This window comes from Aotus nancymaae, unplaced genomic scaffold, assembly GCF_030222135.1.
Source record: "Aotus nancymaae isolate 86718 unplaced genomic scaffold, 86718_ANA_hifiasm-v0.15.2.pri h1tg000031l, whole genome shotgun sequence".
Lineage (NCBI taxonomy): Eukaryota > Metazoa > Chordata > Mammalia > Primates > Aotidae > Aotus > Aotus nancymaae.
In genome coordinates this window covers 5,784,529-5,809,958 of record NW_026988444.1, presented here as the reverse complement: position 1 = coordinate 5,809,958, position 25,430 = coordinate 5,784,529, and the positions used below count along the sequence as shown (strand labels likewise).

At 63.3% G+C, this 25,430-nt stretch overlaps 1 protein-coding gene across 18 annotated transcripts in view; it reads left to right on the top strand.

The window, feature by feature from the left end:
- Positions 1-25,430, top strand: part of KIF1A (kinesin family member 1A) — a 123,766-nt gene that overhangs the window by 61,232 nt on the left and 37,104 nt on the right. For 4 of the 18 annotated variants that reach the window (XM_064383413.1, XM_064383415.1, XM_064383414.1 and 1 more), the window contains exons 12-28: positions 76-154; positions 1,048-1,190; positions 1,680-1,706; positions 3,061-3,269; positions 6,197-6,276; positions 6,666-6,741; positions 8,838-8,917; positions 9,169-9,275; positions 10,364-10,447; positions 12,440-12,620; positions 12,694-12,766; positions 12,970-13,063; positions 14,370-14,518; positions 14,908-15,086; positions 16,195-16,332; positions 17,072-17,347; positions 25,196-25,314. In XM_064383413.1, the coding sequence (XP_064239483.1) occupies positions 76-154; positions 1,048-1,190; positions 1,680-1,706; positions 3,061-3,269; positions 6,197-6,276; positions 6,666-6,741; positions 8,838-8,917; positions 9,169-9,275; positions 10,364-10,447; positions 12,440-12,620; positions 12,694-12,766; positions 12,970-13,063; positions 14,370-14,518; positions 14,908-15,086; positions 16,195-16,332; positions 17,072-17,347; positions 25,196-25,314 (2,094 nt within the window). The remainder of the gene's footprint in view (positions 1-75; positions 155-1,047; positions 1,191-1,679; positions 1,707-3,060; positions 3,270-6,196; positions 6,277-6,665; positions 6,742-8,837; positions 8,918-9,168; positions 9,276-10,363; positions 10,448-12,439; positions 12,621-12,693; positions 12,767-12,969; positions 13,064-14,369; positions 14,519-14,907; positions 15,087-16,194; positions 16,333-17,071; positions 17,348-25,195; positions 25,315-25,430) is intronic. The other 14 variants (XM_064383416.1, XM_021665046.2, XM_064383428.1 and 11 more) reach the window with 5 other exon arrangements.

Below are 25,430 nucleotides of genomic sequence, written 5' to 3'. Positions count from 1 at the left end.
GGGGGGAGGGAGGGAACAGGCATAGCACTGGGGCCTAGACCCTTCTCCGGGCACAACCTGGTCTTCTGCCCACAGGCGGTAACTCAAGGACAGCTATGGTGGCAGCCCTGAGCCCTGCAGACATCAACTATGATGAGACCCTCAGCACGCTGAGGTGAGTTCTCCGGGGAGGCAGGCTCTGCTTCCACCCACAGGTCTTGGGGGACGGACCGTCCTGTGTTTGAATTAGGAGCGTCAGTGAGCAGGGGCAACTCTTTTTGGGGGGGTTTATGCTGGACTCTGTGAGGCTGGAAGGGACTGTTTCTGGGCCTCCTGGGCCTGCATGGGCCCTGTCTCATTCCCTCCATGGAGCCTTTGGGGTGTCTGTGGCACCAGACTGGGAGACCTATGCCTGTGGGCAAAGCAGTTGACACTCACCTGCCAGCCAGGGAGCCACTGGAGATTTTTAGATGGCAAAGAGGGCATAGGTGTGTCTTATGGGCAGGGCGGGCACCAGGTGTGGGGAGCCTGGGCCCTGGCCGTGCTGGACACTGCTCGGTGGCTTGGGTGATGGGCTCTGCCCTGTTTTGACCCTGCACCACCAGTGCTTAAGAGAAACAAGGGGTGCGTGTCCCGGTAGGGGCTGGTGTACTTGCTGGCAACGTGGACATGCGCGTTGGCTGGTACACAGCGTGGGCAGAAGCCTACGTACACGGAGATGTTCTCACATGTTTCCCATTGGACTTTCTCCCTCTGTCCTGAAACAACTGGGGGTGAGGACACCACCCTGTCCCTTCTCTCCTGGGCCTCAGTTTCCCCAAGCGGGTGAGCTGGAACTGGGTGACCTCACCTGAACGTCTCCTCTGACCTGTGGCCCCAAATGCCCTCCCCGGCGACTTGCCGTGGGGTGACTTCCCACTCTGTGTCAGGCTGTGCTGGCTTGGATCCACCCCTGGCTTGGCTGCTGCGCCTGAAAGGCTGGGTCTTGGGCAGGGCTCCAGGCACCCTTGGGACCTGCCAGGCATGGCCCTGTCCCGAGCACAGCCCACAGCCCCCTTTGCCGCCCAGGTATGCCGACCGGGCCAAGCAGATCCGCTGCAACGCCATCATCAACGAGGACCCCAACAACAAGCTGATCCGCGAGCTGAAGGATGAGGTGACCCGGCTGCGTGACCTGCTGTACGCCCAGGGTCTCGGCGACATCACCGACAGTGAGTACCCAGCCAGCCTGTCTGGACAGGGTGTGGGGCCTCAGGCTCAGGGGACTCGCAGGGCATCACGTCCTCTCTCCTGGGGCCACCACTCTGCTGGCCGCACAAGCTGCTCCCAGAGCCCCTTGGGGCCAAATCCCTGTCCCTGCTCTGTGTTCCTGGGCAGAACTGCCTCTGGGAGGGAGGCAGGGTGGGGGCCCTGGACAAGGGCGTTTCCTGGCCTTGGCCTGGATGGTACCGCATGGTTTGGGTTTGGTGCGGATGCGAGTGGGCCAGAGACAGCTCCCCTGGAAGCCCCACAGGCAGGCTGTGGGTGCTGGGGTCACAGCAGGCCCCGCGTTCTGGAGCTGGAGACCTTCACCACCCCACTTGTGGCCACGCACGCACTGCCGGCCACCCTGGCCTGTGAAGGGTGTGCCTGACCCTCTGGACAAACCTGTTCTTCTGTTTCTCTGTCTCTCCCCCTCCCCCACGCTCCCTTCCCCGTAGCCAACACTGTGCCTGGAGGACCCAAATGTGTGTATTCCCTCTGCTGCTCTCTGCATCTCTGCTTCCGGCCCCAGCCAGCATGGGGGCCTAGGGCAGCACGGGCAGGGAGGGGTGAGCCCAGGGCACCTGCTCTGCTTTCTTCTCCTTTTGGGGGCAGAAAGCACTGTTCTCCCTCAGCCACAGGGCCTGCTGGTAGACGTGGGATTCTCTCTGCCTCTGAGCCCACACCCTGACTCATTCCCATCCATATGGTCTCGATGGGAAACAAGGCCACGGGGGAGTCAGGGTGCAGCTGAGGCCTTCTCAGGCTCCAAGTGGCCGAGGTCAGGCCTCTGACCCTCTGTGCCCCCAGAGGCCTGCAAAGGTCAGAATATCAGCACCAGAGGGCCGGAGGGCTGGAGGGACTGACCTGTCCCCAGCTCTTAGCTCAAGCCTCCGTGTGCCAGGCTATTTCTCTAGCTGACCTGACCCCACACGCCCAGGCCCTCCACTCTGGAAGTGCCACGAGCCTCAGCTTTCACTGTGATGCTGCCAAATCCCACCCAGCGTCTGTGCCTCCTGGCCTTGGCTCTGGCTCCATGGGGCCGGGTACCTCCTGAGCCTGGCTGCAGGCACCCTCCACCTCCCCCACGCCCGTGTCCGGTGCTTACTGCTGCTCTGCTGTGTGTTTGCTTCTGCTAGGAGACCCCTGGCACTACCCACTCCAGGGATGTCACAGCCCCACCTTCCAGGCCTTAGGGGCGTGTGAGCGTAGGTGGGAGGGTGAGCGCCTCGTGGTGGCGGGGAAGGGCATCCCTCAGAGGGTCCATGTTCGCCTCCTCCACGATGGTCTCTGGGCTGATGTCCACGTCAGTGGCTGAACGGTTAGTGCAGCCTGGCCCCACAACTCACGGCTGTGTGGTGTCCCACAGTGGGTTCGAGGGGTGGGAGGATGAGCGTGGGGTCTGTGCGGTGCGCTGCTGGGTGGCCTCGGCAAGCCACTGAACAGGGCGGGAAGACGCAGGGTTGACAGGCTCCCAGCCCCCAGGTACAGGGTCTGCATGGCAGCCTGGCCGTGAGGCCTGGAGTGCAGCTCGGGATAGCCAGACACCTGGCAGGGGAGTGCAGGGAAGCTCCAGGATGCCCAGGGCTGTGTCACACTGCTGCTGGGGAGGGCAGGCTTGGGGGGCAGGCGGGCACGTGGGTGCCACTGCCGGTTGGGTCCCGTCGGAGGCGAGGGGTGGCAGGAAGGCCTTGCATGCGCTTGTCCTGGGCTGGCAGGGCTGCTGTGCCACGCTGTGGTTTGTGTCTTGCCTTCTCTGGGCCCCACCTCTTACTTTTTCCCATCTTCGTCTTTTTTCTCTTCCTCCCTGTCTGCCTGCCCTGCCCCTCCTCCTCATAGACGTATCCGACCTTGAGAACAATAACCTTAACCTTGGCGGGACGGTGAATCCAGCCCCTGACCCTCTCTCCACAGTGACCAATGCCTTGGTGGGCATGAGCCCCTCGTCCTCACTCTCAGCCCTGTCCAGCCGTGCAGCCTCCGTGTCCAGCCTCCACGAGCGCATCTTGTTTGCCCCGGGCAGCGAGGAGGCCATCGAGAGGCTGAAGGTGAGGGCACCACATGTGGCTTCGGGGTGGCAGGCTCTGGGAGTGGGGAGCTTGGAGGAGTGATAGCCCCTTGCCTCCTGGGCATAGCCCGTCCTCGTGGCTGCATCATGGAGGACCTGCAGGAGCCTCTGGTGTGTGGCACACAGATGCCCCATGGCTGGCCTGTCCCCAGACCACCCACAGCAGCCAATGCAGCCAGTTCACTTGGGCGTCCCCAGGCTGGGGTCTGCATGACACTCAGCTGCCAGACAGGAAAAGCCCTGTGGGTCCCTAGACATGGGTGTCTGGATGGCCTGTGCCCCACCCGGGCCAAGCCTGGAGCGGGGAAGCTCTAAGCATGAACACCCAGGAGGGAGACTCCTCCCATCGAGTCTCATTGTGAGTGGGCGCTTGCTCAAGGAGCAGTGAGCTGGATGGCATCTGTGGGTGGAGGGGGTCTCTTCCCCCTCCCAGTGGGTGGATGGCATCTGTGGGTGGAGGGGGTCTCGTCCCCCTCCCAGTGGGTGGATGGCATCTGTGGGTGGAGGGGATCTCATCCCCCTCCCAGTGGGTGGATGGCATCTGTGGGTGGAGGGGGTCTCTTCCCCCTCCCAGTGGGTGGATGGCATCTGTGGGTGGAGGGGGTCTCATCCGCCTCCCAGTGAGCTGGATGGCATCTGTGGGTGGAGGGGGTCTCGTCCCCCTCCCAGTGGGTGGATGGCATCTGTGGGTGGAGGGGGTCTCATCCCCCTCCCAGTGAGCTGGATGGCATCTGTGGGTGGAGGGGGTCTCTTCCCCCTCCCAGTGGGTGGATGGCATCTGTGGGTGGAGGGGGTCTCATCCCCCTCCCAGTGAGCTGGATGGCATCTGTGGGTGGAGGGGGTCTCTTCCCCCTCCCAGTGGGTGGATGGCATCTGTGGGTGGAGGGGGTCTCATCCCCCTCCCAGTGAGCTGGATGGCATCTGTGGGTGGAGGGGGTCTCTTCCCCCTCCCAGTGGGTGGATGGCATCTGTGGGTGGAGGGGGTCTCGTCCCCCTCCCAGTGGGTGGATGGCATCTGTGGGTGGAGGAGGACCCCTCCACTGGCGATAGCCCCGGGCCACAGCAGCTTCCTGCCTGGCGTCCCACAGAACTGCACCCCCTGAGAAGGGCCGCGAGTGTGGTGCGGGCTCCTGAGCCCCCCAGGCATCCTGTGTTCTCACCTGCACAGCTGCCTGGAAGCAGTCACCACCCCCACTGTCCCAGGTCTGGCGTGTTCCCTGGCACCCGGCAACGGGCCGGGGGTGTTTTAGGTTTCCAGTCACAGGCCCCTCGGTGAATGGCTGTGCAGGGGCCGGGTGAGCTGCACGCCTGGAGACTGAGGGGCTGGGGGGAAAGGCAGAGACCCCACTGAGGCATGTGAGGAAGCAGATGGAGTGGGGTGGGCCCCGTGAGCCTGGAGCAGAGGGCCCTCGTAGGGTGTTGGGTCCCACCGGGGTGTGGGGTGCCACTGTGGTGTTAGGTGCCACTGGGATGTTGGGGTCCCACTGGGGTATTGGGTGCCACTCTGGTGTTGGGTCCCACTGTGGTGTTGGGTCCCACCGTGGTGTTGGTTGCCACTGGGGTGTGGGGTGCCACTGGGATGTTGGGGTCCCACCGTGGTATTGGGTGCCACTGTGGTGTTAGGTGCCACTGGGATGTTGGGTGCCACTGGGGTATTGGGTGCCACTGTGGTGTTAGGTGCCACTGGGATGTTGGGGTCCCACTGGGGTATTGGGTGCCACTGTGGTGTTGGGTCCCACTGGGGTGTTGGGTGCCACCGTGGTGTTGGGTGCCACTGTGGTGTTGGGTCCCACCAGGGTGTTGGGTGCCACCGTGGTGTTGGGTGCCACTGTGGTGTTGGGTCCCACCCGGGTGTTGGGGTCCCACCAGGGTGTTGGGTGCCACTGTGGTGTTGGGTGCCACTGTGGTGTTGGTTGCCACTGGGGTGTTGGGTGCCACTGTGGTGTTGGGTCCCACCCGGGTGTTGGGGTCCCACCAGGGTGTTGGGTGCCACTGTGGTGTTGGGTCCCACCGTGCTGTTGGTTACCACTGGGGTGTGGGGTGCCACTGGGGTGTTGGGTCCCACTGTGGTGTTGGGTCCCACCATGGTATTGGGTGCCACTGTGGTGTTAGGTGCCACTGTGGTGTTGGGTCCCACCGTGGTGTTGGTTGCCACTGGGGTGTGGGGTGCCACTGGGGTGTTGGGTCCCACTGTGGTGTTGGGTCCCACCGTGGTATTGGGTGCCACTGGGGTGTTAGGTGCCACTGGGATGTTGGGGTCCCACCGTGGTATTGGGTGCCACTGTGGTGTTAGGTGCCACTGGGATGTTGGGGTCCCACTGGGGTATTGGGTGCCACTGTGGTGTTGGGTCCCACTGTGGTGTTGGGTGCCACCGTGGTGTTGGTTGCCACTGGAGTCTTGGGTGCCACTGTGGTGTTGGGTCCCACCCGGGTGTTGGGGTCCCACCAGGGTGTTGGGTCCCACTGTGGTGTTGGGTGCCTCTGGGGTGTTGGGTCCCACCGGGGTGTTGGGTCCCACTGGGCTTCGGGTGGAAGAAACAGGAGAGACCAGGCTGCTGCTGGGCAGCGTGGTCCGTGTCTGAAGAGGGGCGAGCACCCGAGGCTCCGGGCAGCCGTGAGGACGGCTGCGTCTTAGGAGCTGAGGCTCAGCATCTCCCAGGAGCATTTGCTGCTCATTTCCCTCCAGCTTTGTTACCTGTTTCCCCTGTTTTCTTGGGTGTGTCTAAGGGAAAGACACACATTCTCTGAGCTTCACCTTGGTCTTCTGGATGCCTCATGTGCCTGGACAAGGGCCCAGGAACATGGGCTCTTGTGCTTTGCAGCCCCTTCTCCTGGCACCCATGTCTCCATTGTCCTCTGCCCTGGCCCCAGCCCCGGCAGCTCACTGTGCTCTGCCTCAATCCCCAGGAAACAGAGAAGATCATAGCCGAGCTCAACGAGACCTGGGAAGAGAAGCTGCGGCGGACGGAAGCCATCCGGATGGAGAGGTGTGCGGCGGGGAAACTGAGGCCTGGGGAGGGGCGCAGCCAGCACGAAGCTGAGCAGGTTGAATACTGGGCCCTGCCCTCCAGTACTGGGCACCTGCACCCTGGGTGGCCACATCCCAGCCCAGGGCATACCTGTTCCCTCGCCCCCAGTGACCCCCACCTTGTATACTGCTGGCTGCTGGCCACCGAGGCCTGATAGACCTGATCCCTGTCCATGGTGCAGAGGGGTTGATCTCATCAGCAGATGCCCTGACCCACTGACCAAACGGGACACACATGGGCACCACCCAAGCTACGGTGGCCACAGGCCTGCTGCCCACGTTGGTCAGCCAGGCCCGAGGCCAGGAAGCCTCACGGAGCTTGTGTTGACTTCAGCTCTGTTCCTCCAGGGAAGCCCTGCTGGCTGAGATGGGTGTGGCCATGAGGGAGGATGGCGGCACCTTGGGCGTCTTCTCTCCCAAAAAGGTAGGAGTGGTCCCAATTCTGTGGTACTGCCCTGATCTGAACAGGACCAGGTGAGGTGCTGTCTTAGGTAGAGCCAGGGGGTGCCCTGGGAGGAGAGGAGCACAGGGGCCCTCTGGCCCTGTGCTCTGGGCTGTGAAGTGCACCCACAGGCACACTTGGCTTTTTGTGGGAAAATCAGTCCCCACATTCTCATGGTGGGGTGTCATGGTGGCTTTGATAGGTCAGATAGGTCTCGTAGTGGCCTGGGGTGTGGACTGGGCTCCCCAAGGTCAGGGCAAGGCTGTGGAGCCAACACCCAGTCTGGAGACTGAGACACGTGGGGCTGGACCAGGCCTGGGGCCCGTGCTGCTCACAGAGCTGGGCGCCAGCTGCCTCCTGGGAACTCAGCTGGAGTCAGATCTGACTGTTCCAGCAGGGACCCCTCTTCTCGCACCAGGCGAAGTCTAAGGGGTCTTTCAGCTGAGGGGCCTCAAATGGCACAGAGATCCTGGGCAGCTGCCTCAGAGCGTATGTGGCCCCGGCGCCCCCATGCAGCAGCCTAGGTGGGGCTGGGTCTCTCCTGTGGTTCTAGTCCCCAGACCCCACACACTCACCACAAAGATGGCCAGGAGAGTGGAGCACCTTAGGAGCTGAGCTCTGGCTGGCAGGGTGGGGTGCTGGCGGGTGGCTCCCTGGGCCTGCCTTGGGCTGGGCCCACTCTGGACATTGCTCATCTGATGGCTGCATCAGGAGTGGAGAGGGTAGCCCTGGGAGGGGCCCAGGTGCAGGGCACCCCTGTGGATCGCAGCCAGGCTGCCCAAGCCACTACAGCCTGTGCACGGCCCACACGTGCAGGACTTCCCTGCACACGAAGTGAGGCTTTTTGATGCTACTCATGCTTCTGGCCCCCAGGAGTGGGGTCTGCCCAGGACAGCACAGGGGTCCCTGGGCATTGCTGTTGCTGGCACATAGCAGGTGCCACTTCCAGTGGGGGCCTGGACATGGGGACAGACATCTGTGTGACCATAGCTTGGGAGGGGCCGGGCAGGGCTGTGCTCCAGACCAGGGGCCCAGCATGTGCTGAGATCCAGAGGCAGGAGGGGCCGGAGAGGAGCTGTAGGCAGATTCCAGTACTGGGCAGGGCAGGGACAGGCCGTGCCCTGACGGGGCTTCACTACACGCGTCTTCTAGACAGGCCTTTGGTTTGGTCTGGGATGGATTGTTCTCTGCACTGTTTCATACCTCATCCCCTTCCTGGAGAGGTAGGGCGGAACTCCAGGGGTGTGGCTTTATTGGTAGCCCTAGGTCTGGGAACTGCCTAGAAATGGGACCACTGGGGACCCCCTTCCTGAGAAGTTCAGTGTTCTTGGGACTCACAAGAGGTGCACAGGCCAATGGGGTCCCAAGGCTGCAGCCCCTACCTGGCCCCAAAGCTGTGGGCACAGCCCCTCCTGGCTGGACATCTTTCTCACTCGAGGGTGGGGACGGCTGGGTATGGTCTGTCCCTGTTGTCAGATGATCAGCTCTCCACCCTCTGCAGGGGGAAGCCCCAAGTGGCTCATCAAGGACTCCTTTCACAACCGCTTCACTTCCCAGGCCCCAGGGCTCAGCCCTCCATGGTCAGGGTCCTGATTCTTCTTGGCTCTTGGCTCGCACTGGTTAGCCCACTGTTTCTGGGCTGTCTGAGCTGGAATAGGGTCCCAGAACTCCATTTTGTAGTCCAAAGCTGGGAACCTAGGACCCGGTGGGACCCAGCCTCTGCCCTGCACATCTGGGGGTCCACCCCAGCCTCAGAGTACCCCAGGGCCCCCACATGCTGAGAGCTGGGCTCTCTGCCCTTCTGGAAACTTCCGCTGCAGGGCTGGGGCTGCTGGAGCAGACCTGGGTGTGTGCGGGAGGCTGGGCCCCACCAGCCTGCTGCTGTTGGTGGGCTGCCTTCTGCTTGAGCTTTCTGTGTTCCTGTTCCTCATTTTCCTGGAGTGACCAGCCTGGTGGGACCAGCTGAGGGTGGGGGCAGGGACCGTTGTGGGTGGTCCAGTGCCTGGGGAGAGGTTGGGGGGCAGCTGGCATCAGGCTCCTGCCCGTGCCGGAGAGATGATCCTCCTGTCTCCCCGCAGACCCCGCACCTCGTCAACCTGAACGAGGACCCTCTGATGTCCGAGTGCCTCCTCTACTACATCAAGGACGGGATCACCAGGTGGGGAGCCTGGCAGCCGCTCCAGCCTGGCCAGCCTGGGGTCTAGCAGGGGAAGGGTGTACTCCCCATTCCTGCTGCTGCAGAGGGGCGTCTACTGGGCTGGCCTCTCCCCCACTGTCACTTCCCCTGTGCTGATGTCCGCCCTGGGTGTTCCCCAAATGATCCTGGTGGGTAGTCCCTGGAGGCCAGCGGGTAGCATCCTGGGCATGCTGGGTCACTGCTGCAGGGCTGATGGTGCCCTCACCCCACAGGGTGGGCAGGGAGGATGGCGAGAGGCGGCAGGACATCGTTCTGAGTGGCCATTTCATCAAGGAGGAGCACTGCATCTTCCGGAGTGACTCCAGGGGAGGCAGTGAAGGTATCGCCACCCTCCCCTCCCCACCCGCGCCCTTGCCCCTCTGCCGTGATGATCAGGCCTGAACCATGTCACCCTTTCCCAGCTTCCCCAGCTCTCAGTGGGACCTGAGTCATACTTCTAGGCAGGACGTGTGTGTGTGTGTGTGTGTGTGTGTGTGAGAGAGAGAGAGAGAGAGAGAAAGAGAAAGAGAGAGGCACCTTTGGAGAGAAAGACACTTGGGGCCAGCCTTGAAGACATCTTCCACTGGGATGGTGCTTGGGAAAAGGCCTGGTGCCTTCTGTGGCCAGGGGTGGCTGCTGCCTTAAGGAGCTGAGCCTCCTTGAAGGCCAGGGATGGGGTGCAGGTGGGCTGCTGGCCACGAAGCGTGTTGGGGCCCAGGGTGAAGGGATGTTCATGGCGGGAGGACAGTGTGCCATGAGGAGTGAGTCCAGATCTAGGGTGGAAAACTATTTCCAGACCTCGGTTTCCTGTTGGCTGTGGGCGGCCATCTGTCCGTTTCCCCTGCGTGCCCAGCGGCCTCCCTCTTGGAGGTGACGTGGGGCTTTCCGCATTGCCTGGTGCCGTCCCACTCGGAGTGGGCCTGCGGTGTCAGGGTGCCGTCACGTGGCTCTTGGCCCAGGCTCAGGGCATCTCCCAGCAGCATCTGGCAGCCTCTGGTCTGCAGACCTGTCCAACTTGGCCGTCTCGGGATGATGGTCCTAAGTGGTGTTGGAGCTGGGTGGCTGTCCTGGAGTTCTCTGACTGCAAAGCCCTGCTCTCTCCTGCAGGTGGCCCAGGACCCGTTAGCTGGTTTTTTATCCTTGTCCACCTGGAGAGCTGGGCAGGGCCCTGGGTGATCAGGTCCAGCACGGCCTCTTGGCTTCAACATGGACACATGCATGTCCCTCCTGGGGGTCACTTTCTTCCTCTGTTAAGTGGGCTGAGAACCCTAGGCTCCTCTGAGGCCCAAATGAGCGTCTCCAATGGTCAGGGTCTGTGTAGCAGGGAGAAGAGAGGCCTGGAAGGGGCCACGCCCGGGGGTCAGGTAAGCTGAGTTGCTATAGGTCATAGCCCCTTACAGTCCTCCTGTCCTCCCGCCTTTCCTGTAGCTGTGGTGACCTTGGAGCCCTGTGAGGGGGCAGACACCTACGTCAACGGCAAGAAAGTCACGGAGCCCAGCATCCTGCGATCAGGTGCGTCCAGGGGCCCCGGGGTGCAGTCAGGTGGGCGGGAGAGGCGAGGCCTCTGTTCCCACGTTCAAGCCATCGCCTCCTGTGCACCGCCTGCTCCCAGCGGGATGGCAGCTCCGAAGGGTTGCGGGGCATGCAGGGGAGGGGCTGCGGGCACCCGACCAGCTCGTGTGCCTCCCCACTCCCCCAACTCCAGGTCCACAGCATCGGGACCCTGGGTCCTGCAGCTCAGCCCGTTGACACAACACAGGGACCCCAGGACATTGCGTCCATGCTGTGGACTGAGTGAGGAGCCAGGGCGTACCTGCCTGGGAGGAGGCTCCTGCCTCCCGGCCCAGGACTCTGCCCCGTGGTGCTGGTCTCGGGGAGACAGGGCTGTGGTCAGAGGCTTCCCAGAGCTGCAGTGTTGGGGAGCATCAGCAGGGTGGGGGCTGCAGCGGCCTCTGAAAGCAGCTCCCCGGGCGAGGCCGGGCTCTGTTCCCAGACACTGCAGCCTCTGATGTTCAAACACACACAAGCACACGTGGTGTAAAGGCCCTTCTTTAGGGAAGTCAGACAGAGGGCCCTCCTGCGTGGCATGTGACTATCGCCTGAATAGTTTGGGCTCCACCAGAGAAACAGCAGCAGCCTGACGCACGGATGGACTGAGATGGAGTGAGATACCTACATCCGTGTCTAGGTGTAAAGAGATTTATTTCAAGGAATGGGCTTATCAGATTGCAGGGCTGGTCAGGGAACGCTGAAGCCCGTGGCAGGTGCCTGCTGGGAACTTGGCGGCAGAGGACTCTATCCGCTGGGTTTCCTCCTCCTCAGAGGAAGCCCAGTTTGCTCTCAGGTCTTCACCTGCTTGGATGAGGCCCGCCCCGCTGCTGGGGGCATCCTTGATGTCCATCAGCCCATTGATTGCAGGTGCTGAGCACATGTGCCGCAACCTCCACGCCACACCCAAGGGGGATGTGACTGAATCGCTAGGTGCCGTGGCCTGGCCAGGATGACATAAAAATGACCATTGGCTTGGAATGGGGGAGACCTTTCCCCGACTGTCTTGGGGGAAAGCAGAGGGGGTGAGGATGGGGAGGTGACGCCCAGCATCCTCACTTCTAGCCCATCTGCCCCCGGAAGGCTTCTGGAGGAGTCCCCGGGACTCAGGAGTCCTGCCTTTGGGGTCCCTGGGCAGGCCTTGGAGGACAGGACACAGTGAACGTCCTGAATTCGTGGGGTGGGCTTGTCATGGGGGGTTGGTGTGGCTGAGCCTGGGTGACAGCAGGTCAGACGGACAGACAGACAGCTGTGCCCATTCTCCCTGCTTGTTTCGGGGTTGGCCCTGGTGCCTGTGGGGCTCGGGGCGAGGCCTAGGCTAAGAGAGGCCTTAGCTTGGGGCTTCCCTCCCTGTGTCCAAAGTGGGCTTCACGTGGGCCTGTGGACAGGGAGGACAGAGGAAGTGGCCAGCTGAGAGCGGCCAGCGAGGGGGTGCCCAGGGAGGACAGACCTGCAGGCACGGGCCACCTGGGCGGGAGGTGGGGCGCCAAGACAGAGGTGGGTCTCCCAGAAAGCTAGGGGAAAACTAGATCATCCACAGAGAGCCCTGCAGATGGGGCAGCCCTGAGAGGGGTCCAGCGGCTGTAAGGGAGGGTCCTGGCTGTGTGCATGGGGTGGTTGGGGGGATGTCCTGGCTGGGGTAGGGTCCCAGGGGCTTGGGGGTAGGAGGCAGGTGCAAGGCTGGCCTGGGGAGGGGCGGGGACACTAGAGCACAGCAGAGGCCCCAGTTCTGTGGTTCACCAATGTCACTGGCTGCTGAGTGGGGAGCGGCCAAGGGGTGGATTTGGGGGGAGAGTGAGGAGGCACTTTCATTCCCAGCGAGGACTCAGGAAGGAGTGGCTTGGAGCTGGGGACGGTGGGGTGCTTGCACCCGTTCCCCTTTCTCCTCACGCCTCCCCGTTGAGACCTTCAGGGACCTGAAGATCCCCTAAGGCCACCTGTGCCTCTGTCCCCCAGGGAACCGCATCATCATGGGCAAGAGCCACGTGTTCCGGTTCAACCACCCCGAGCAGGCCCGGCAGGAGCGAGAGCGCACGCCCTGCGCAGAGACGCCTGCGGAGCCTGTGGACTGGGCCTTTGCCCAGCGTGAGCTGCTGGAGAAGCAGGGCATCGACATGAAGCAGGAGATGGAGCAGAGGTGAGGCGGAGGCCACCCCCATCGGCCCGCTGCCCCGCCCCCCTCCCGTGCTCACCCCACCGCTCCCTTGCAGGCTCCAGGAACTGGAGGACCAGTACCGCCGCGAGCGGGAGGAGGCCACCTACCTGCTGGAGCAGCAGCGGCTGGTGAGCGACACGGCCCTGCCCTGCCCTCCCCGCCCGGCCCCCGTCCACACCAGGGACCCTTGTCCTCCCACACCCCCACTGCTGGCTTGCCCAGCCCCATCTCTTGCATCCAAGTGGTGGGATGCGGTGAGGCCGTGTCTAGGCGCAACGCGGGAGGCCCGGGCAGGGAGGGCCGTGGTGGAGCTGCAGCCTTGCTTCTGCAGGACTATGAGAGCAAGCTGGAGGCCCTGCAGAAGCAGATGGACTCCAGGTACTACCCAGAGGTGAATGAGGAGGAAGAGGAGCCTGAGGATGAAGGTGAGGGGGTGCCGGGCCAGCACCTGCTGCCTCAGGAGGGTCTCAGCGTGGAGGTGGGCAGCACTGGGCCCCTCCCTGGAGGTCAGTGGTCAGCACTTTTGCCCTGAGGTCTGGACCTCTCCAGGGAGAATACCCCCTTGTCCTGGGAAGCACTGTGGAAGCAGGATTGTGGGAGGGGATAGGCAGTGCCACAGTTGGCAAGCACCTCTGCACACCCACTTGCGTGTGTGCCCACATGCCCACATTCATGCACACACACGTGCACACACGCTGGCCTGACAGGAGTGGCTGGATGGTGACGGGGGTGGGGAATGGCACTGGTAGGAGCTCACCAGGCTCACATGCGTCCACTCGCCCCGTCCTGCTGACCACGAGGCTCATGGGGCCCCCGAGGAAGAGTCCACTCTGCACATCAGCTCGGGATTCACTTACTGAGCATGTGCCGGGAGACCAGCGCGGCTGACCTCCTGCTGCCGGGGCAGAGGTGGCCCATATGCAGGTGCAGAGGGCTTTGCGCCCATCTCGGCCTCTGGCCCGCTCGTCAGCATCTTTGTGCTGGCGTGACCTTGGTCTCTTCCCCTGTCTGGCCTTGTTTACCCAGCGAGGCTTCCTCCCACTGCAAAGCTCAGGTGCACCGGACTGAGGCAGCCAGAGGCTCTGGGTGCTGTGTTGGGAGGAGGGGCGGGGCCTCAGCACAAGCACAGACCCCTCCTGGTGTCCCTGCTGTCCTTCTCTCGAGGGCCCAGTGAATAGACAGGCCATGGGTGGGGAGAGGGTGTTCGGGCCAGCACAACCGGGAGCGCCTGGCCTGCCCTCCTGCCTCCTCTCCTGTGGGTCCCGCTGCCGGCCCCAGATGGCGCGTGGCTGTCATTGGTGGCATTGCTCTTGCAGCCGCTCTGATCTTCAGCCTGACTCACAAGGCTGCTCCTGGCAGCCTCTCTTCTGGGCCATGCAGAGCTTTTCATGTCGCGCACTGTGACAGATCTCTCTGCCGGTTTCTTCTTCCCGTGTACCCAGAATAGTCAGTGTGAAGCCAGGGGCAAGCACACAGCTCTCCCAGCCCAGGCACAGATCAGTTGAAGCCTGGGAGAGAGGGCCCGTCCACCTCTGGCCCAGTGACCCCAGCGGGAATGACCTTCCCGCCTCCAGTCTTTTTACCTGACCATCACCCGGCTGTGGTGTACAGAGAGCCTGGGGTAACAAGGCAACCCCATGGAGTGGCCGACCGGCTTGACCTTCCAGAGGGTGGGGCATGGGGGCAGGGTCATGGCCGTCCTGCAATGACCGTGCGTGACCTCCCCCACAGTCCAGTGGACGGAGCGGGAGTGTGAGCTGGCGCTCTGGGCCTTCCGGAAGTGGAAGTGGTACCAGTTCACGTCCCTGCGGGACCTGCTGTGGGGCAACGCCATCTTCCTCAAGGAGGCCAACGCCATCAGCGTGGAGCTGAAAAAGAAGGTGGGCTGCCCCACTGGCTGCACCGCCTCCTGTTGGAGAGAGGGCATCAGCTCACTCATGATGGGGACAGCTGCTTGAGACTCAGCGCCTGGCCCTCTGCCAGCCCCAGGGTGGCAAGCAGCCTGGCTTGACCTGGGCCCCCCAGAAGGGTGGGCGGTGAGGGAGCCCAGGACTGGCCAGGTGGGACTTGCCTTCCCTGCTCACAGGAGGCGGTGGCAGAGTGGGCAGGCAGGAAGCAGGTGGTCCCCTCCAGCAGCTGTCTGTAAGGTTCTAGTGAACGGCTATGGGACGTGCAGCTGGAATCTCCAGAAAGTGGGAAGGAAGCCCTTTTGGGGACCTGGCGCCCTGTCCCCCAAGGGGCTGACGAGTGGTCATCTTCCCCATCACAGGTTCAATTCCAGTTTGTCCTCCTCACGGACACACTCTACTCCCCTCTGCCACCTGACCTGCTGCCCCCAGAGGCCGCCAAAGACCGAGAGACGAGGCCCTTCCCCCGCACCATCGTGGCCGTGGAGGTCCAGGACCAGAAGAACGGGGCCACTCACTACTGGACGCTGGAGAAGCTCAGGTGTGGCTGGAGGGCCGCTGGGTGGGTGTGGCTGAGTCCTCCTGGGCAGGACTGAGGCCACAGGAGCGGCGGTGGGCACAGGCACCTGCAGGCACTGCTGTTCCTCCTGTTCCAGTTATGTTACAATTAGACGACAAATGTGAATAGAGTCCAGCCGTGTAGAATTCACATTCTCTCTGCCAGTGCAGTGGTCGTACATAGAAATGGATTTGGGTGATTTCTTTAGGAGGGAAGGACACGCGGCGAATGCTGCCCAGGCCCATGGGGCTCAGGACGGTGCTGTGGCGGGTGGGCAGGCCATGGCGCCAACAGAACAGGCTGGCGGAGTGCCCGAGTGAGCACAGCAGGGCCTGAAGGGCGGCTCCCCAGAAGGGCTTGGAGAGGTGCTGGAGGGCGGAAGCAGTGCCCCCTCGCTCCTCTGATCGGACTGCTGCCAGGAGGTGGGTCCCTCAGCTGAGCCAGTGGAAGGTGGAGGTGGAGCGGAGGTGGGCGTGGCGAGGAGGAGCCCGTGCCATGCCCCTGCATGCCCAGCGTGAGCTCGTGTCCTTCCTAACGCTCGGCCTCTGCTGTCCTGAGACGCTCGCTCTGATTTGTCTTGATCTTTAGTTTTTTTTTTTTAAGGCACAGGACCTTACCTTGTTGCTCAGGCTGGAGTGCAGTGGTGTGAGCACGGCTCACTGCAGCTTGAACTCCTGGCCTCAGCTGATCCTTCCACCTCAGCCTCCCAAGTAGGTGGGACCACAGGCGCAGAGTGCACCACCACACCCGGCTAATTTTTTAATTTTCATTTTTGGTAGAGACGTGGTCTCGCTCTGTTGCGCAGGCTGTCCTCTAACTCCTGGCTTCAACCAGTCCTTCCACCTTGGCCTCCCAAAGTACTAGCGTTATGGTGGGAGCCACTGCGGCCAGCAGGCCTCAACTTATGGGGGCGACTGAGTCACCATGTGGGGTCAGTGCCCTCAGTGGAGGATGTCACTCACAGGCTCCTGGAAAGCAGAGCATTGATGCCCCGCAGGGCCGAGCCCACTGTCCCCAGGAGCTAAGGGTGTGCAGTGCCAGCGGCTGGGTGCTGGGCCTGGGTGCACACTGACCCCTGGCGTCCCTGCAGGCAGCGCCTGGACCTGATGCGGGAGATGTATGACCGCGCTGCCGAGGTGCCCTCCAGCGTCATCGAGGACTGTGACAACGTGGTGACCGGCGGGGACCCCTTCTACGACCGCTTCCCCTGGTTCCGGCTGGTGGGCAGGTGGGCGCCTCCTCTGTTCCCTGGCAGAGAGAGAGAGAGCGAGCGAGGTGGCAGTGGGGGTAGGAGCGGGCTGTGCCCTGACACCAGGCGAGGCCCCCGACAGGTGCATTTCCATCCCAGACCCCGGCCCTATCCTCCCCAGTCTGAGGTTCCTCAGCCATTCCTCTCCACACACCGCAGGGCCTGTTATTTCAGGGGACGTGAGATAGGGTCTCGGCACTGCCACCCAAACCCCCTGTAGGGCTGTGGCCGCCACGACCCACGGGTCCATGTGTGTGAATATGTGAGGCTTTCCGGGTCACCCTGTGGCCTGAGGGTGGGAACGTGAAGGCAGGGTTGTGTCACCCGAGCCTTAGAGATGGCTGCCTCCTTCCCCAGGCTCCCAGTCTGGGGTCTGCGCCCAGCCCCCTGCACCCCCTGGGACTGTGGTATTCAGAGGCCTCAATGTGGCCAGACGCTTGAGGTCCTTCTGTGGCCTCAGCCACTCCGGGCCAAGACCCCTGTTCTCAGTCCCACCAGCAGGTGCCCTCCGGAACCTTCCTGCTGGCCCTACATGTGATTTCTTTCCAAGCTTGGGGGCGCATTTTTGGTTATCTCGTGTTTTGCAGCAGCATTCTCGATGGTCTGTGTGTTTGGTTTTGGTTTTAAACAGAAGTGCCCCCAGCCCCGGCCCCGGCCCCTGTTCCTCCCTGCGAGTCGCTGGTGTTAACTTCTCTCTGTCTTGTCGCACTAACCTCAGTTCAGCCATCTCTGGCTGCAACAGCTACCCTCTTCTCAACACATGCATGAGCGAGCGCATGGCTGCTCTCACCCCCTCCCCCACCTTCTCGAGCCCCGACTCCGACGCCACCGAGCCTGCCGAGGAGCAGAGCGTGGGGGAGGAGGAGGAGGAGGAGGAGGAGGAGGAGGAGGAGGAGGAGGAGGACCTGGAGGACGACGTCTTTCCGGAGCACGCGCTGTGCGACGGCCGGGACCCGTTTTACGACCGGCCCCCCCTGTTCAGTTTAGTAGGAAGGTTGGTGAGGTCGAGGAGAGCATGCTGGGGAGGGCCCAGCTCTTTCGCACAGGAGCACTGCTGTGGGCACAGGTGGGCCGCCGGGGCCTGGCCCGGGCCCTCCCAGGGCAGGCGAGGCAGGCGGAGGGGCTGGCCTCCTGAGGAGAGCACCCAAGGCCTCTCATGGCGGGGCTGCTCACCTATCCTGGAGACGGTGGCTCTGGGCCAGTGGGGAAGAGGCCGGGTTCCAGGTACAGAAGAGGCAGCGCACCCCGGAGCTGGCAGCTGTGGCCCCAGGCAGGCGGGATGATTTCTGCAGAGAGGCCGCAGGAACCCCGGGGTGGCTCAGGCACCCGATGCCCAAGTTCCTCCCTGAGAGTCCCAGGGCATGGCCCGCGGGGCATTTGATAGGTGAGGGCCAGCCACCCCCAAGCTGGGTGCCTGTCCCGTCATTCCCCTGGGAATTGACTCCGTCCTAGTGGAGGCAGCCTTACCACAGCTCAGCTGTGGTCCAGAAGAGGCAGAGGCTCCCGGCGGCTCTCACTGCCCTCCACTCTGTGGGGAAAGGAGCCGAACTCAGGCAGCCGTCCTGAGAGCAGGGAAGACCTTCCTTTTAGGAGTGGGGGGCAGCTGCCTACCGTTCTGTCTCCCTCTGAAGTGGTAGGGCCTGGGCAGACCGTGCCTGTCTAAAGGTGAGGACGGCTCCATCCCTCCTGACCTCCCAGGTCCTCATGGCCAGGGATGGGGGCATGTGGCCTAGTGCCCTCACGGAATGTGCCCTTTGCAGAGAGAAGTTCATTATCACGTTTCCCGAATGGACGAGAGGCCCCGGTTGGGAGACGGAATGGAGGCTGGGGAAGCGCAGTCCTGGGGAGCAGGGGCCCCGCCCTGCTGGCAGATTTGGCAAATCCAACTGCCTTCATGTTATCATGGAAGGAAAGTCAGCTGAAGGAAGGATCTAGAAACCTGGCTGTAGGAGTCGGAAAGTCAGCTCAGGAAACAGCTGAATTGACATATTCTACACATATGAATGTCAAGAGATAATTCTTAACAGCAGCTTTTTTTGGAGATTGAGATTGCTTCCCTGGGCTAGGCCAGTGGAAGTTTCCAGAAGTCTTGAGCTTGGAGCAGCAGTGCCGACAGTGGAAGGCTAAGGGTGGCCACAGATGGCAGGACTGACACTGGCTCTCCTCTGTCCTTGGGTGGAGATGGTGGAAGGAAAGCCTTGCTCTCCCCTTGGCAGCAGGTCCCAATGGGCGCGTGCCATGGGTTTATCCTGATTAGTTTTCCGTGAGACTTGCTTGGCTGCGAGGTGAGATAAGCTGGCTCACCAGACACAGACCTGCCGCACTGTCCCTCCGAGACGCTCTGGGCCTGTACTTCCCACTCTCCAGGCCCAGGAGGAGCCCGAGGCCAGTTCCACGCAGGCCTCTCTCAGAAAGCCCGGCTGTAGGGCCGGGCCCCCTGCACCTGCTGGGCCCCAGGAGTGGCTTCGGGTGTCAGGTAGGTGAGGGATCAGGACGCGCAGGGGGACGAGGACATCAGGACAGGTGGGGTGGGACTCTCGCAGTCTCGGCCAGAAAGAGCTGGGTCCTTCCAACATTTTTTTCCCCTTTTGTGGATTTGAGATTTTACAAAACTACCAAACCAAACCAAAGTCATCAGCGAGACCCGGCCCCGCATTTTGGGGTGGCCGTGAAGAGCTGCATTTGGAATCATCTTGATCTTTTTGGTTTGGCAAGAATTGGCTTCTCCCACGCAGCAGCTATGCGGGCCGGCCCCGGGGAGGCCCCTGGTTGATTTCCCTTTAACCTTCCGGTAGCTGCTGGCTCTCTCTCCAAAGCTTCAGCGAAATTGGGGCACCCACTCTTGTCCCCTCTGGAAAGGCTTCCCTGGGTCCCAGCATGCGTCTTTGCACCTCACCAATCCGTGGTTAGCGCCTGCCTCCTCCCTCCCTCCTGCCACACTCAGCCCTCGCTCTGTCTGCCTCTGCTGGCGCCTCTCTCTTGGGCTGGGTTTCAGTCTGCTTCAAGGTACCCTGGCCTCTGCGGAAGGCCCGTCCAGCACTAGCCTCCTGTGTCCTGCACAGGGGCTCCAAGGCCAGGGTCAGCCCCCAGGAGCCTCTGCCTCTGGTGGTCTGCGCACCAGGTGACCTGGGAGGTGGGTGGGTGGGTGAGCACTACCCAGGCTCAGGGATTGGGCCTGGGCTCTGATTTCCCCTGGCACAGGAGGGGCAGGGGACTTGGGAAGGGTGGGTGGGCACAGGAGCTGCAGAGAGAGCAGGGCGAGAGGCTGATGCCTGGGGTGAGGGTCCCCGGAAGGGGAGCGGGCTGGTGAGAGGCTGATGCCTGGGGGGGCTGGGGAGGGGCTGACTGCCTGGGATGAGGGTCCCTGGGAGGGGAGCGGGGCTGGGGAGGGGCTGACTGCCTGGGGTGAGGCTCCCTGGGAGGGGAGCGGGCTGGCGAGAGGCTGACTGCCTGGGGTGAGGGTCCCTGGGAGGGGAGCGGGCTGGCGAGAGGCTAATGCCTGGGGTGAGGGTCCCTGGGAGGGGAGCGGGGCTGGGGAGGGGCTGACTGCCTGGGGTGAGGGTCCCCGGAAGGGGAGTGGGGCTGGCGAGAGGCTGATACCTGGGATGAGGTCCCCAGGAGGGGAGCGGGGCTGGGGAGAGGCTGATGCCTGGGATGAGGGTCCCTGGGAGGGGAGCGGGGCTGGGGAGGGGCTGACTGCCTGGGGTGAGGGTCCCCAGGAGGGGAGCGGGGCTGGAGAGAGGCTGACTGCCTGGGGTGAGGGTCCCCAGGAGGGGAGTGGGGCTAGGGAGGGGCTGACTGCCTGGGATGAGGGTCCCTGGGAGGGGAGCGGGCTGGAGAGAGGCTGACTGCCTGGGGTGAGGGTCCCCAGGAGGGGAGCGGGGCTGGGGAGAGGCTGATGCCTGGGATGAGGGTCCCTGGGAGGGGAGCGGGGCTGGGGAGGGGCTGACTGCTTGGGATGAGGGTCCCTGGGAGGGGAGCGGGCTGGCGAGAGGCTGACTGCCTGGAGTGAGGGTCCCTGGGAGGGGAGCGGGGCTGGGGAGGGAGTGTAGGTGTCCAGGGCTCAAGGGCTTTGCTCAGGGTCAGCTCTGTGCCCCTAGGTTGGCAAGCCCATGCCACTCCCTTGGGTCCCACGTGGTGCTCTCGGTGGGCTGGGGCCCTTCTGCCTGGGTATGTGCAGCATGTCTACGTATGGTGTTTCTCGGCCGGAGATCCTGAGAGCCATTCTCTGTGTGTTGGGTGTGTCTGTGGCTGGTAGGGACAGGCCTGGGCTAAGTTCTGGCCCCTAGCTGAGGTCAGGTTATCGCTGGCACCTGAAGGGCAGGTGAGGGTCATGGCCTGCCTTGGCCTGTGAGGCCTGTGGTCCTGGAGGGTGTCCCCACTGGGCAGAGACCCCTGGCTCTAGGACACCAGGCACCGGTGCTCTGCCCCATCGCTTCACGGCCTGGGTGATGTTGGCGTGGGCTCTCCACCAGGTGGGGGCACGTCTTCCAGGCCCAGCTCACAGCGCCCTCGAGGCTGCTGCTGCCACTGGGGCAGTGGATTCAGGGCCCAGCGGTCCCTTCTGGCTGAACAAGTCTATCACCAAGCCAGACAGACTGGGACCGGCAGTGGGGAGAGATCACCCAGTGCTGGAGCCCCAGCCGGGCCCACATGCTCCCACAGGTGGCCTGGGGCCCTGGGTCAGTGCCATGAGGATGCTCACAGGGCGTGGTGAGATGGGGCAGCATCGGTCCCAGACCTGGGGTCCTTTTCATTGTATGACTTCCACCTGGATGTCCCCTGGGGCCCCACCCGAGCAGTCCCACCTTTGGGGCACAGTTTGGGCTGCATCTTGCCCATCTGTTTGAGAGCAGTTAGCTGCAGTCTGTGAATGCTGCAGTGTCTGGGTCCCCCCAGCCCCCAGCCTGAGGACATTCTGAAAAAGCGTGGAACAATCCATCTGCTTAATTAATCAGCTGTGATAACTAAGCAGGCACCCAGGTTAAGTGCCCACCCAGAGCGGAAGCCAACCCCAGCCCTAGAGGTAGGCCGTGGGGCCTGGTGTCCGTGCAGCGGAGCTGGAGAGGAGTCCCACGCAGGCCTCACTGCCAGGCCCTGGCGACTTCCTTCATCTCTGTGCCTCAGGGTCCTCATCTGTGCAGTGGGGTGTGAGTGTCACATTTCATCGTTTAACTTGCGAGTCCCGGGTGGATTTTGTGCAACCCTAAGGAAGAAGGGTGCAGCTGGCCAAGTCGGGATGTGCCCTGGCAAGGAGATGGGGGCGCCGCCTCCCAGGAGCTAGAAGAGCAAAGGGCCCGTGTGCTTGCCACGGAAGCCGGCTGCTGTGGTTTCTGCCATGTTGCTTCTCAGTGGGGTGATCTGAGCCTGGGGCTGCGAGGGGCCTGGGCCTTCTCCTCGAGCCCAGTCCCTGTCCGATTTGTGGGGCACTCAAGTGTGTGCTGCATCGCTGGTGCCTGAGCCCACGGTTGGCAGCCTGGCAGAAGGCGTCCCCTCAGGAAGCCCACAGCCAGTTCCACGCAGCGTTTATTCAGCAGGGAGGCCCTGTGGAGAGAGCCCGGATGGGGCCTGCCTGCTGCCGCCTCACGTGTGACCTGTGCCTCAGTTTACCTCTCTGTGCACTGCCTCAGACCCTCTTGGACCTGGCCTTTCAGGGGCAGTGGGGCAGAGTCAGGAGGGGGTCAGTGTGAGACCCTGAGAGCTCAGAGCGAGTATGGGGTGGCCACTTCCCTCACTCAGATGCAGGAGTCTCCTCCCTTTGGATGTGGTCCTGGGGAGCTCAGAAGTTGGTGGATCACCTCTGTGGTGCCATGAGTGGCACATGTGGGTGGCCCCAGAGCCTGGGGCTCTGCTGACTGCCAGCAGCCCCTGTGGAACTGCCCTGAGCTTCCGGGAAGGCAGCCCTGGCGAGGGGCCTTTGGGGTGGGAAAGATAGTGTCTGGCTCTGCTGGGTGGCCCGGGACAGCTATAGCCTCTCCTTCCTGGGAGGCTGTGCCGATGGATTCAGAGACCCCGTGCCTGGCAGTGTCCTCACCTGGCCCACAGTGAGAGGGGTCCCGCCCCCTCTCTGAGCACCACCCATGGGCTCCCTGCAGACTGGGTAGGGGTGGGGCAGCCTCTCCATCCTCAGTGCCCTTCTGCCCTCCAACCCCAGGCTGTTTGCAGTGGGCACTGCACCCGGGAAAGGGCGGGGTGGGTGGGGGCTGGAAGGCAGGGCTGGTGCAGAGGCTGGCGCATGGACTGTCCTGCCCGCACTCCTTGTGTCTCCCCCAGCGTGGGGCGCCCGCCGCCTGGAAGGGCCTGTGTTGCAGTGGCCTGAGTCCTGGCTCTCCTGGACATCTTACTTTGCTCAGCCCCTCGCCGCACCCCCACTGTCAGGCAGAGACTCTCTTCCAGGAGCCAGGGTGCCCTGGGGAGGGAAGGCATTGCCGTCCCCCTCCCAAGGGGATGCTGGTGAGTCCCCCACTGCGGGGCACCTGGCAGGACTGTGGGGAGGGGCCCCGCCCTTCGGGGTGTTCTCTCGGGGTGAGGGCCAGGGTGAGCATCCATGGCGCTTCTGGACACAACCTGGGTGGGTGGCCTGGGCAGTGGAGCCCCAGCCCCCACACCGAAGTCAGGCAGAGCTGCCCGCAGCCCTGTGGTAACAGGTCCCTGACTGGCTCCGGGGTGTGGGGCCCTCACTTCTCGGGGGGTGTCTTTAGAGGGGGTGCTGTGCTGGAGACAGGGCCCAAGCAGCCACCAAGGGGCTTCTTCTACCCCAGAAGGGAGGCCTAAGGAGACTTTCAGGCCCTGGAGGGCAGCAAGACCCTTTTCCTGCTGTGAGCCCTGCCTGGGCCGTTTTGTGGTGAGGGCTCAGCTCAGCAGGGCCACTTGGAAAGCAAGGGAACTTTCATGGGGATGTATAAAGTCAGAACGAACGAGGTGGCCAAGGGGAAGGTCCTGACGGTTGCTAGGACCCCTGGGCCTCCGAGGAGACTTGAGGCGGCAGATGAGATCGAGGGTACGGCTTCCCCTTTGGGAGCAGAGACACCCAGGGCATCCACAGGCCCAGGAGCCGCAAGGCTGGGTTGAGGCTGAGCTTGACTGTGAGGGGGAGGCAGGACGTGGACCCCCAGGGCCACGTGGGGCATGGACACCCGTATAAGGAACCTGGGCGTCACCAAGGGCATGGGGGATGTGTCTGATCGGTGCCCTGAGACCTTTCTGGCTGCTGTGGGGGCCAGGCAGGGCGGGGCTGGTGGTGATGGAACAGTTGAGGGGCTTCTTGGAGACCGTTGAGGTGGAACTGATGGATTTGATGAGGAGGAGGGGCCACAGTAGTGCTGGCTTCTGACTTGCTGCATCACGGGGGATGGGGGTTGGGGGAGCAGGGTCAGGAACCCACCTGAGAGGGTGCTGGGCATTCACAACCCGCTGAGTCTCACTCCACGCCTCGTCAATATCTGCTCTGGAATCGAGGCCCCAGGCACAGCCCTTTCCCGTGCTTGAGGTCACAGAGCTCAGAGCCGCACCTGCCTGGAGCAGGAAGCAGGGTATCTTTCCGGGTGCTCCCCTGGGGCAAGACCACGGGCCCAGCCTGGGTGGAGTCAGAGCCCTGGGTGAGCCAAGCAGAGCAGGTGACCCACCTCTCCTCCACCCACAGCCCCGCCCTGGTGCCAGTGCCCGCCTGGCCGGCAGGCCTCCCCCTTCTGCGCCCCTGCCCCCACTATGGTTGCTCTCCCTGACCCCCCATTGCCCTGACTCCCTGGCGAGGACTTCAGACCACCTTGCTGCCTCCTCGTCATTGACCCTCCACCCCCCATTCTGTCTCCAGGCCCCTCACCTTCCACCTCTGCACCTCCTTCACACACCTCCCACCCTCCTGTGTCACGTCCTGCCCGTCCCCACAGGGGCTGTGCTCCTACCCACTTTGTGCTCAGGTCCGTGGGTGCTGTGTTTATGGGGGCTTCACCGCCTGGACGGGGCCGGAGGGTTACGGAGGCAGTTTCCTGGTCTGAAGTTTGAGCCGAGCCGTGGGCCTCCCCCGCCACAGCAGGACTTACCCGGGTGTCCTTCTCATGCCAGGCTTCCTTCCCCTGAAGGAAAGTGCCCCAATCTCAGCATGCACTCCTGGACTGCTGGGGAGGGGTGTGCAGTCTTCACAGGGTCCTCTCCGGCCTCCCAGCTGCCCACACATGGGTCAGCACAGAGAAGGCAGCAGCTACCCGTCGACCGTAGGGGCTTGTGGTCTCTGCCTAGGCTGGTCCTGGGAAAGGGGGGGCTCTTGGTGCTCTGGACCCCGCCATGACCCTGGGGGTGTCCTCAGGGCTCCATTCAGCGCCTCCCTGGGCCCTGGGCTGGGGGTGCCCCGTCTTGGCCGACTCACCTCAGAGCTCCTACCTGCTGAGTTTCTGTTTGGGGAAGGGTCTCTGTGGGGTCTGTGAGCATCAGGGATCTCTGGGAAGTAGGCAGGAGGCAGGGCGATGCTGGCCATCAGTGCCAGTGTGAGAAGGGGGCAGCGCAACGTGGTCTGGGTCCTGGTCCGGTCCCCATCCTCCTTGAAGCAGGCTGAAACCTCCCTCCTCCGCTGCTCGCTTCTCAGGCAGCCGGGTCCGGGCCCAGCTGGGCTCTGCTCGCCGCAGCTCATTCCTCGTCCTCCTCTCTGTCCCCCACCTCCTGTCTCCTCTGGTGCCCACCCTGCCTGCCCCTCCGCTCTCGCTGTCCCGTCCTGGCTGTCCCGTCCGGTGGCTTCCCTCTGCTTTGCAGCGCCGTGTTGTGTCGTGAGCCGGGCCGTGCTGCCGCCGCTGCCACTCAGAACACGCTTGGAGGGGTGACCCGTGACGCGGCCTCTGCTTCTCCGCAGGGCCTTCGTGTACCTGAGCAACCTGCTGTACCCCGTGCCCCTGGTGCACCGCGTGGCGATCGTCAGTGAGAAGGGCGAGGTGAAGGGCTTCCTCCGTGTGGCGGTCCAGGCCATCTCAGGTGCGTGCCAGCCAAAGGTGTGGGCGGCAGTGGGGCCACGGGGGCTGGCTCTCACCTTCATAGGCAAAGATGGGGACCTGAGAAGGGCCTTCTGGCATCGGGTGGTGGTCAGTGCA